General features: G+C 51.6%; 1 protein-coding gene across 1 annotated transcript; it reads right to left on the bottom strand.

Moving 5' to 3' along the window:
• Nucleotides 1–3: 3 nt before the first annotated feature.
• Nucleotides 4–5996, bottom strand: GUCA1A (guanylate cyclase activator 1A). The gene is made up of 4 exons (XM_030871113.2): nucleotides 5796–5996; nucleotides 944–1093; nucleotides 491–584; nucleotides 4–176 (listed from the first exon to the last, which is right to left on the bottom strand). The coding sequence occupies exons 1-4, from the start codon at nucleotides 5994–5996 to the stop codon at nucleotides 4–6; spliced, it is 618 nt and encodes a 205-aa protein (XP_030726973.1).
• Nucleotides 5997–11258: the final 5262 nt, after the last annotated feature.

The following is an 11258-nucleotide window of genomic DNA, read 5'->3' as shown; positions in this document are numbered from 1 at the left end:
GGCTCAGCCGGCTGCTTCCGCTGCCTCACTTTCCCTGCCACCAGCTCCCTCCTCATCCTGCTCTCCATTCTGGAGCCTGCGCACAATGCGGGTAAGGTCCAGGCTTCGGGTTAGCGTGTCCAAGAGCATCTTGTCCTTCTGGACGCCCTCCATGAACTCCTCCAGGGAGAGTTCCCCTGGGATAGAGAGAAAGGGCATCATGGGCAGGAGGTGTTCACATCTGCTGTCTGGGGCCCAGAGCTGCAGTCTTGTAAGGGGGACAGAACCAAGGCTGGAGGAAGTGGCTGTGAATGGGGCTGGCCAAGGAGCCAGAGACCAGTCTGGTGCAGGCATCCCCAAAAGCCAGCTCTGTGGCCGGGGCGGAGGCAGGCAGAGGAGGTGGCCAGCAGCGGCCCTTTTGTGCCTCCGTCTCCCCTTCTGCCCTCTCCCCTGGGGACCCTGGGGACACCCCCAGTGACCCCTCCCCTGGGGACCCCCAGCGCGGCCTCACCATCCCCATTGACGTCAATCTTGGAGAACACTGTATCGGTGAACTCCTCTGCGGTCATGGTCGAGTCGCTGCAGGGGTTAATGGTTCGGATGGCCTGGGAGGGAAGAAGTGAGATGACCCGTCCTAATTAGTCTCAGCGGTAGGAGAGGGGCAGAGCGAGCACATCAGGCTCCCAACAGCGTGTGTGTAAGGTGAGTACAGATCAAGGTGCCTGAGGCCTTAGGCAGAGCTGAGACTGTGCTTCGACATATCTTGGTACAGATTAGGAAACTGAAGCCCAGAGAGCAGAGGAAACCTGGCCCGGGTCACGCAGCTGGTGAAGGCCGAGCCACGCAGGGGAAGTCAGTCCCAATCCTGTCCCCTTCCTAGCACGCTATTCCGCCATCTTAAGACCCAGCCCCAGGCTCTCAGCTCTGCCTCCGCCCCTGCCCGGCCCTCTGCACCTGGAGTTACCCGGATGATGGTGAGAAGCTCGTCGCGGTCGATGCATCCGTTGCCGTCCACGTCGTAGAGCTTGAAGTACCAGCGCAGCTTCTGTTCCACCTTCCCCTTGAGGACAAGACTCAGCGCCGCCACGTACTCCATGAAGTCGATGTAGCCGTCCTGTGTGAGGGTCACGGCCGCGTGAGCCCCCTCTGCCTGGGCCCCGCCCTCGGAGCCCCCGGGGCCCCAGGATACGCTGAGCCCAGGCCCGGACCCGCGCCCCGCCCCCTTGGCGCCCACCGGCTTACGCCTTCCTGGACGCCCGTTATAGCTCACCCTACCTGCCGCAGGATGGTTTATCAAGTTTGATAAACCAGTCCCCCCTAGAGTATGAATGGCTTATGCTACTATCCCTTAACAGGTATTTTGGTTCCAGACGTCACTGGCTGCTTCCCTGTGATCCTCAAACTTCAGCCTTCCAGTTTGGGGGGTGGGGTGTAAGAGTGTGTAGGTGGGAGGAGAGACAAGGACTCCCCAGGGATGGGGGCGTGGTTTGGATGAGCTCTAACTAACCGAGATAAGGGGTACAGGTAGATAGGGAGGCACCGAGCGCCTTTCTCATTCTTCCCTTTATTCTTTGAAACTTACCCAGCACCTACTACGTGCTGGGATAGGCTGAGGATTCAGAACTTCGTAAGATAGAACCCTGTCTTGATGGGAGCGCAATGTTGAGGATGCAGGTTTGAATCCTGGCCTCACCCTCTCAAATATGTGGGATCTGGGACAAAGGATTCAATATGTCTCTGGCCCTCGATTTCCTCATCTGTAATAGTTATAACAGCTGCCACCTGCATGGGATTGTTGTGGGCTTAAATGAGTGCATGAGTGTAAGGCACTCAACACTGCCTGGCACATAGTAATCGCTCAGTAAATGTTAGCTATTGTTATTACCACTATAGTATTACTGTTATTATTATTACTATTATTATTATCAAGAGATCGTTGTGCCACCATGATGTATATTCAGTGACACCACATCTGGACAGAACATTATGGACTCACAGAATAGGGGAGCACCCAGGCAAGGGCAGCAGGGAGGCTTCCTGGGGGAGGCGCTGCCCTCATTGAGTCTTGGAGGCATTGAGTCTTGGGGTGGTGTGAGACATTCCTGCGGGATATTTCCCCAGGACCCTCCAAATGTTCAGCAGCTGACCCTCTGCCTGGCCCTGCCAGCCCTACCAATACGGTCAGAGAAGCAGGGAGCACAGGCCTGCTTCTGCCCACCTCCCCCAAGCCAAGTGAAGCTGGGAGAGGGAAGCCTTGTCATGCAGAGAGGCTGAGTACTGTAAGGAAAGGAGCACTGGACTCAGAGCACATGACTTGGAGTCCAGTCCCTGTTCCTCCACTCACAACCATGACTCTGGAACCAGGAAGTTACTGAGAGGCAGATTTGGAATCGGTATCAAGAACTCTTAGGCAGGGTTGCCCGTGTTGGAATGAGCCTCGTGCAGTAATGACCTCCCTGTCACTGAAAGTGTGCAAGCAGAGGCTGGGGTAACGTTATTAGGGATGTGGCAGAGGTTGGGTATGAAGGCCTCTGAGATCTCCCGATTGTGTGCTGCCCTTTGGCCTTAGGTGAGACCTTAACCACCTGAGCCCCGTGGTAGGCATCACACTCATAGTGAACATTTGCGTAGTGCTTCCCCGTGTTTAAGGGCTTTCCCTTATGCCTTAGCTCAATCAGTCCTTGCCCAACCCTCCTTTCAGGATCATTGTCAGGATGGAGCCAGGCGCCCCTGCAGCTACGCTCAGAGAAGCAAGAAGACTGCTATCGAAGTTTCCTCTGGGCAAGGGGACACAGGGTGAGGGTACTTTTGCTTTTCATTTTTTATCTTTCTATATTGTTGGAAACTTTTACAATGAGCTGTAAGGTTTTGGTAAGTAAAATAGTTTTTAATTTTGGAATTTTTTGTAATTAAAAAAAAATGGCTAAAAAGGGGCAATGGAAAGGTATGTGCACTGGTGCCAGAAAGACCTAAACCATGTCTTAGGAGAGGTGTGACCTTGGACAAGTCCCGTAGCCTCTGCAAGTCTCATTTCCTCAGCTCTGAGATGGGAATGACAGTATGCGCTTTTCAAGATTGTGGTCTGGGTTAGATTCAGTAATAAGACTACAGCGATACTTGTTTTTCATGCTTCATATGATGTTTTACTCACTTTACTCATTTAATCTCGCAACCACCCCTGGGTATTTCTGTCCGCATTTTCAGATGAAAAGCTAAAGTTGAAAGAGGTTAGGCCACACACTAGTGAATGACAAAGCCTCTCCTAGAAACTGAAGTCTCCTAAATGCCACCCAGCGCTCAGATGCAGGTATGGAAGATTTACACTGATTTCTGTGCACCTGTGTGATTGCCGGGTACAGCCAAGCCCAGGCAAAACTTTGAAGTCAACGAAGCATATGGCGGTTACCCAGGTCACACTCCCCACTCACAGCTATACCCCCAAACCCTGCACACCCAGTGCAGTACCCTAGGATACAGCTCTCTTCTAATTCAGGGGCTGGCAAACTTTTTCTATAAAGGGCCAAATAGCATATATTTCAGTTTTGACAATCAGTAACATAATGGGTGCGGTGTGTTATAATAAAAATTCGTTTACAAAAATAGACCCATGGGCTATTGTTTGCACTGCCCTGTTTAACTTCTCTCTGTATCAAAACTTCCCAGTGCTGTGTCCCATCTCGTAACTAACCTGCCCTACTGCTTTATGCTGGCGACAGTGGTTGGAAGCAATGTTGCCTGAAGTGTGATTTATCCCATTGGTGTGTACAAGGCACTTTAGATGTTACAAAGATGCTCTTCAGTTTAACAATTAGCAGGTATGTATTTAAATTAGTGTATGTTATATAATATATAACTATTTCATAAAATTCATAATTTCTCATATAGTCATTCACTCAAATAAAAGTATTGATTGAGCACCTACTGTGTTCCAGGCACTGTTCTAGGTGCAAAGGCTACAGCAAAGAACAGGAAAGACAGAAATCCCTGCCTTCATGGAGCTCACATTCCAGCAGGAGAAATTGACAATAAACATAGCAACTAAATGTTATTCAGTATCATGTATTAGAAGATGAGACATGCTCTGGGGGAAAAGGGGAGGAGTAGGAAATGCTACGGTGGGGGCTAGTCCTAGTTAAATGAGGTTGAAACCAGGAGATCAGGGCAGGTGTCAGTGGGAAGGAGACATCTGAACAAGTCTTGCAGCAGGGGAAGGTGTGAGCCAAGCAGAATTCTGGAGGAAGAGAGTCCAGGCAGCACCCAGGCCCGAAGGTGGGGATGTGTGTGGAATTGAGGAGGTCAGGTTTGGGACAGTATAGGTGGTGCTTACATGTGACAAGAGATGGCATATGAATGACTCAGGTTAGGCAAATACAGGGTTGATGGGTTGCCCCTCCCTGGTATCATACATGTAATCTTAGGGGGTCCTTCTGAAGGTTTCCTTAACAGGCAAGAAGCTGAGCTATTTCAGTGCATTTGGGTACAAGGTGTTGAAGCTCAACCGTGGACTCTGCCCCCTCCTTTTCGGGAAAGATCACTTCTTCTGGAGCATCTTGGGGGACCAGCCTGATGATGCCATCCCTCTGGGTCTCCATACCTTGGGCTCCAGTACTCTGACCCTGCATCCCTTTCAGGAAAGCCCTTGGGCACCATGGTGCTGCCCTTGAGGCTGGGACTCAAAGCCCATAATCTGCTTTGGCCCCTTGATCCTAAACATTAGTGAGTTTTAAATAGCCTCTGAACCCTGGCTTTCCCTAGGAGCCCTGCCTACAATGATGTTGGGCCCCTATGGGCAGTGAGTGGAGCCGGGAAAGCTCTGGGCGACCTCTCCCTGGTGTGCAGTTGGACATATGGCAGCATCACATCCTCACCTTCAAGGGAACACCAGCCGGGGTGGGGACCAGCAGCGGTGGGGAGATGGGTGTGTAGATTTACGTTCTTCTACCACTACATCTTGACTGAATTGCTCCAGATAAATAGAAGATTTGCTATGAAACACCAAGGAACACCTTAACTAATGCTCCCGACCTCCATGACAGATACAGATGAATAAGCTGAGGCGGAGAGCGGGGGAAATGGGCTCCAGGCCACCCAGCTGATGAAAACTGGGGGCCCAAACTCACAGTGCCCCTCTATCTCATCAGGAAGTCCTTACCCAATGCACCCAGGTGATTCCTTGGGGAGACATATAATTTGACAGCTGCGCAGACCTTTAATCCCTCTTAGGATGAACTGAGGTCACCAGCTGTTTGGGAGTTGGAGTAGCCTGGTTCCCCAGTGACCAGGCAACCCTGACTGTCCCCAGTTCTAGTGTCCACAGACCATCATGGGTTGGGTGACCCAAGTAACATGGGCCTGGGCTGAAGCTCATCACCCTGCCCTCTGCTCTCCACCCTTCCTCCTCCTGCATCCCCTGAGCATCTAATGGCCTGTGCAGAAGCACCACGTACAGTGCCAAGCACTTAGTAGGTGCTCAATGACTGTCTTGTAAGTGTTCATATTTGTTCTGGAATAAACTGTGCATGTGGAAGAGGCAGAGGAAGCCAATAGGTTTGGCCTCTGGGCGCACTGATCGGGGGCCTCTGTCTTCCCCTGGAGAGTGAGGGCAGGGACGATGGCTGACTCCCTTCTGAACCCCCAGTGCCTGACGCACAGTAGGCGCTCAATGAACGTTAGAAAACTGGAATCCCTGATGGCGACACTCGACCTCCCAGATAAATGAAGTCACTCCTCCAGCCATTCTCACACCTTCTTCTCCCCACCCCCATGCTGGCTGGGGGGGCGTCCCTCCAGCACTCCCCACCCAGACCCCTGCTCACTTTGTTGAAGTCAAAGGTCTCAAACATCTGCTCCACGTACTGGCTGGCCCACGGGCTCAGGTTCTTGAGGCCGAAGAACTGGCGGAACTCGTAGAAGGTGAGCTGGCCGGAGGGGCACTCGGTCATGAACTTCTTGTACCACTGGTGGCACTCGGTGCTGCTCAGCTCCTCCACCGACTTACCGTCTATAACGTTCCCCATCGCTCAGGCCCACGGGAGGCTGATGCCCCAGACGGACTGGTTCTTTTTTCCCTGCTGCTCCTCGCACCCGGGCCTCGCACCTGGGCTTCCTAACACTGGGCCCTCCTCTCCCACAGCCCTGAGTCCCGCAGATCTGAGCGAGGGAGGGCCTGGTGAATCAAAAAGTGCAGGGAAATGATAGGAGGAAACGAGCAGAAGGGAGAAGGTAATGGGGGCTGTGCAAACCTACACCCAAATCCAGGGGCTGCTGGAGAACTCGCGTTAAAAGTCCCCACTAAATCCTGGCAGCCAATGGAGACCTACTCCCTGGGAAGAGGAGTGAAAATAGAACAAAGCTTAGAGGAGCAGCGGCCCAGGATTACAGCCCTGAGCTGGAGGTGAGAGGATTTTCTTACCCAGTATGCAATCTCCTTATCCCTTCTTACCAGGACAGAGTGGGTGGCCAGCCAGCAGCTGTTCTGATCCTGTCGCTTCCTCTGCCTTCTCCTCCTATTTTGAATGGGTCCTCAATGTTTCTGGTTCCTGCCCTCAGACACGGCATTGAGGTACCTATGAGAAAGAGCTGGGTTTTCTTCCAGAGGTGGGCCAAATTCGGGCCCTTGGTAGGGCTGCTGTGTATAGTTATCCAGGCTGTGCACTGCTTGGCTGTCACAACCGAGGGGTTCAAGTCACACCACGGATGGCTAACATATGAGAGTGTCTGGGTGATGCAGAGTTTGTGGGCTTCCAAGATGAGTCCTAAGTAGCCAAAGGGAACCCCTTCCTACATAAAACTGCACAAATATCTATAGCCACACACACACACACACACACACACACACACACACACACAGATCCTGTTCTGACCACACTCTCATATTCCTGGAGGTTGCATCTTTCCCATCCTGGGACGCTTGAATTCAGCCCTCCATCTGACCCTAAACCTGATACCATCAGCACCCAGGGGCATGGGGATAGGGGACATTGAGTGTGTACCTAACGGCCTGGGTGTGTGTGTGTGTGTGTGTGTGTGTGTGTGTGTGAGTGCAGGCACACAGTTGCACGGGTGTGCTCCTACCTGCTGGTCCTAGAAAGCTCCCAGGCCAAGCCTAGGGGTCCATCTATGCAGCAATATCTTTCTCTGACCCCTAGTGGGATGCTCTCCAGCCATAGAATTTAAAGCTTGTTCTTTTCTGGAGCCAACATTTAAGTGCACTTAAGCTGGATGCTACTGGGAAAGCTCAGAGCCAGCACTCGCTCTGTCCTGACCCTTCCCTGTTTCCCTCCCTCCTCTGCTATGTGGACCACCCCATCTTTATTTAAATAAAAAGCAAATTAGAACCCTCAGAGGCAGTTTGGAGATGGAGGCAACAGGAAGATGGTGGCTTTTATGCAATTTTGTGAGAAGAGTGTCAGGCTCTTGATCTTAGGAGCATTTCCTGAGAACTGGACAGAAGGAGGACCAGGGCCTGGAGAAGTTCAGCTCAGAGAGATGGCCCAGCTCTGTAGAGGAAGGGCAGTCACAGCCTTCCAGCCATTAGGGCTCAGTCCTCTGTATCCATAGTTGTGACCACTGGCTGGGCAGAGGGAGGAGCCCGGAGTGATGGGGTCAGTGTACCTAGATACTCCTCAGCCCCAGAAGCTCTTCCTCAAGTGGACACCCCCTTCCAACAGCTCAGGGCACAGAGGAACCACTGGAAGCAGAACCCTGGACACCTGGAGAGGGATCTCGCTCTTTGACCAAGGTGCTCCAGATGGAATGAGACAAAGTTCCCTGAGAACTAGAGGAGCCTGGGAGGGCTGCTTCTCTGGCCCTGTCTTATGTGGCATCTGCCAGGTATAACTGGAGGTGTGGGTGGGGGCTATGTGCTCTGGGCAGGGTCTGCCTTCTCAGACCTGGTCTTCCCCCAGGAGCAGTTCTCTTCCTTTCCATCATAGAAACCACTAGGTGGCCTCCTTTCCAGTTTTATAACTCTTTTTGCCCATTATCCTGAGAAAGTTCATCTAAAGGGCCCAGAGCTAAGAATGCTCCTTAGAAGACCAGAGAGAGAGAAAGAAAGACTGAGACAAGAGTGACATTAATACTGTTGTCCTTGTCACTTGTTGTGTACATGATACCTATGATGAGAAGGAAACCACCAAAACGTTAACAGGTTCATCTCTGAGTCATGGGATCACCAGTCATTTTTTATTTTTTTTAAAAAGATTTCTTTTTATTTATTTATTTGTTTATTTAGGCTGCTCTAGGTCTTAGTTGCAGCATGCAGAATCTTCATTGTGGCATGTGGACTCTTAGTTGTGGCAGCACGCATGTGGGATCTAGTTCCCTCGACAAGGGGTTGAACCTGGGCCCCCTGCATTGGGAGCGTGGAGTCTTACTCACTGGACCACCAGGGAAGTCTCACCAGTGATTTTTTTAAAAAAATCATTTATTTATTTATTTATTGGCTATGTTGGTTCTTCCTTGCTGCCTGTGGGCTTTTCTCTAGTTGCAGCAAGCAGGGGCTACTCTTCGTTGCGGTGCGCGGGCTTCTCACTGCAGTGGCCTCTCCCATTGCAGAGCACGGACTCTAGGCGCACAGGCCTCAGTAGTTGCGGCACATGGGCTCAGTAGTTGTGGCTCACGGGCTTTGTTGCTCCGTGGCATGTGGGATCTTCCCGGACCAGGGCTCGAACCCGTGTCCCCTGCATTGGCAGGCAGATTCTTAACCACTGCGCCACCAGGGAAGCCCTCACCAGTGATTTTTTAATCTTTGCTTTTAAAAAAAAACCTGTATTTTTAAACATTGTTTATTATGAACATATGTTGCTCACATAACCAGAGGATAGTTATTTTTGAAAAAAGAATCAAATGGGACTGTTTTACTTCTCTTCTACCTAAAGTGATCAATTTTTGGTGCATTGCAAGGGGAGGGGAGGGCTTGGATCTGCCTACTTTGATCAAGTTTTCCAGAACATGTTTTTTTTGGGGGGGTGGTTGGCTTGGGGGCGGGAGGGCTCCTCCACTGAACTTGCTTGGGGCCCAGGCTGGAATCTGTGTCATTGAAGAGTCCTCTCAGGCCCAGGGTTTGAAACGAAGAGGTCAAGGAGGAGATGGCAGCTCATCTTTCCATCTCTCCCTATTTACATCCTCCTTATTCTTTATGTGTGAGCACAAAAGCCAGCTCCTCTGTGAAGCCTTCTGAATCTCTGCAGAATTCGTCTTTCCTGCCTCAGCACACTAACGTCTTGCTTACGTGTTATATTAGTTTTCTGTGTCACATAACAAACTACCACAAAGTCAGCATCTTCAAAATATGTACATTTATTACCTCATAGTTTCTGAGGACCAGGAGTCCAAGCCTGGCTCAACGGGGTCCTCTGTCCAGGATCTCACAAGGCTGGAATCAAGGTGTTGTCCGGGCTATGTTTTCATCTGAAGGCTTGACTGGGGAAGAATCCACTCCCACCTCATTCAGGTCGTTGATGGAATTCATTCCCTGTGGCTCTAGGACTGAGGGCCCTGGCTTCCTGCTAGATATTGTCTGGAGGGCACTCTCGGGTCCTAGAGGCTGCCTAAAGTTTCTAGAAGCTGCCCACATTTCCTTGTTACATGGGCTCCTCAACACAGATGCTTATTTTGTCAAGCCAGTGAGAGGAATCTCCCTCTTATCTGCTAAAATGGAATTTTATATGATGGAACCTAATCAAGGGAGTGACACCCATCAGCTTTGCCATATTCTGTAGAGTAGAAGCAAGTCACAGAGGGAGGGGATTGTACAAAGGCAGGACCAACAGGAGGTGGAGATCATTGGACATCACCTTAGAGTCTATGACAGTCACACTTCTACGATAACATAGACACAACACTCATTTCTTTCTGGAATTATAAGCAGCTGTTTATTCCCAACCTGCCCTCAAGAATCCAGCAAGTTCCCCGGGTAGAGACGACTGTCTTACTCATTTCTCAAAACCTCCCAGCACCTAGTACCACGGATTCCACATGGTTGTGTGCTGGTTATTCGGTTTGCCCCTCCCCACTCCTTCTCCACTTTTCTGGGTCTGCGCTGAGCGCCAGGAGGCTGACCCCCGTGGACTGGATCACCTGGGCTCCCCAGCCCTCTGGCTTCAGTCTGGATTCGCCCATTGAGAAGTACTGGAAGGAGACTGGAGAATGGAAAGAGACAGAAGCTGGTGTCTGTTCTCCTCCCTCCCTGCTGGGTCACAGTTTGCGCCCCAGTTGTCTTCTTTGACCTTCAGCTACAGCTCCTGCCAGAAGGTCTCCAAGCTCCTGTGACAAAAACCCCTCCCTCTACCCCTCAGGCTTAGGGGTAAGAAGGGCCTCCCTCTGTGCCACCCCCTGGGCATACCACCAGTCCCCTAATGTGCCCGCTTCTCTGCGAATAGTCCCCTCGTTAAACTCTCCCCAGTTACCTTTTTGAGATAACATTTGACTGACGGGCTTAAGCTCAATAAAACATTACTGAATGAATGAATGTATGCATGACTAAAGAAAGGATTACAGAGAGCTAACGTAGGATGGAGCTATTAGGTGTAAGATACCATGCTAAGCTCGATGAATAAGCTCATGGCAGCCCTGTGGGGTGGGTGTTGTTATTTCCACGGGAGACGAGAGAAATTAGAGGCAGAAAAATCACATTCTGAGGTTCACAAACATTTTAAGTGGTGGTACCAAAGTTTTTCCTCCTCCTCATCTTGCTTTTAGCCTAAGTTTTTAAATCTCTGGGGAAAGCCTGACTGGAGCTAGAGGCCCCTGTAAGCCCCTCAGTCCAGCACCTTCCCCTGTGGCCCCTCTGCTTGAGCAGTCCCAGAGCAATCCCATCAACAGGGAGCTCACTCCCGTCGGGTGTGGGGCGCCATTCCGGACTCCAGCCCAGGATGGGAATGGAATCCCTCGGCTTCCCAACCCCAGAGCTCGGTGACTTAGCAGTCCTGCTCTCCATCCTTCCCCCAAAGGCATGCAGGATTGGGATCCACAGCGAGGCATCCAGGAAGAGGTGAATACACAAGAGGGACACAGGGGGGCGGAGCGGACAGCTCATGCGGTGGCCCCGTGAGAGAGGTCTGTGGCCTCCCCTGGCTGCTCTGTCCGCAGGACTCCTTCCCGGGACAGATGCCATGCCAGAGTCAGAGGATCCACCGGGCTGAATGATGCCATGGAGAGGAGGCAGGTGGGGCAGGGGCAGAGGCAGAAGCCGTGCCCAGAAGGGATGGGAGGGGTGGCAAACCCCTCCAAGGCTGCCCGTCTGCCCACTAGCCACCTCCACAGAAACACAACAGAGC

This window comes from Globicephala melas, chromosome 11 (assembly GCF_963455315.2).
Source record: "Globicephala melas chromosome 11, mGloMel1.2, whole genome shotgun sequence".
In the NCBI taxonomy this organism is placed as follows: domain Eukaryota; kingdom Metazoa; phylum Chordata; class Mammalia; order Artiodactyla; family Delphinidae; genus Globicephala; species Globicephala melas.
This window is presented reverse-complemented; position numbering and strand designations above follow the sequence as displayed.

Bases quoted from the DNA above. Each gene is read 5' to 3' on its own strand.
- GUCA1A (XM_030871113.2), bottom strand. From the start codon at position 5,996: ATGGGGAACGTTATAGACGGTAAGTCGGTGGAGGAGCTGAGCAGCACC. The intron at 585-943 runs GTAACTCCAGGT...CTTCCCTCCCAG, and splicing joins AGCTTCTCACCATCATCCGG to GCCATCCGAACCATTAACCC. The intron at 177-490 runs GTGAGGCCGCGC...TCTCTATCCCAG, and splicing joins GATTGACGTCAATGGGGATG to GGGAACTCTCCCTGGAGGAG.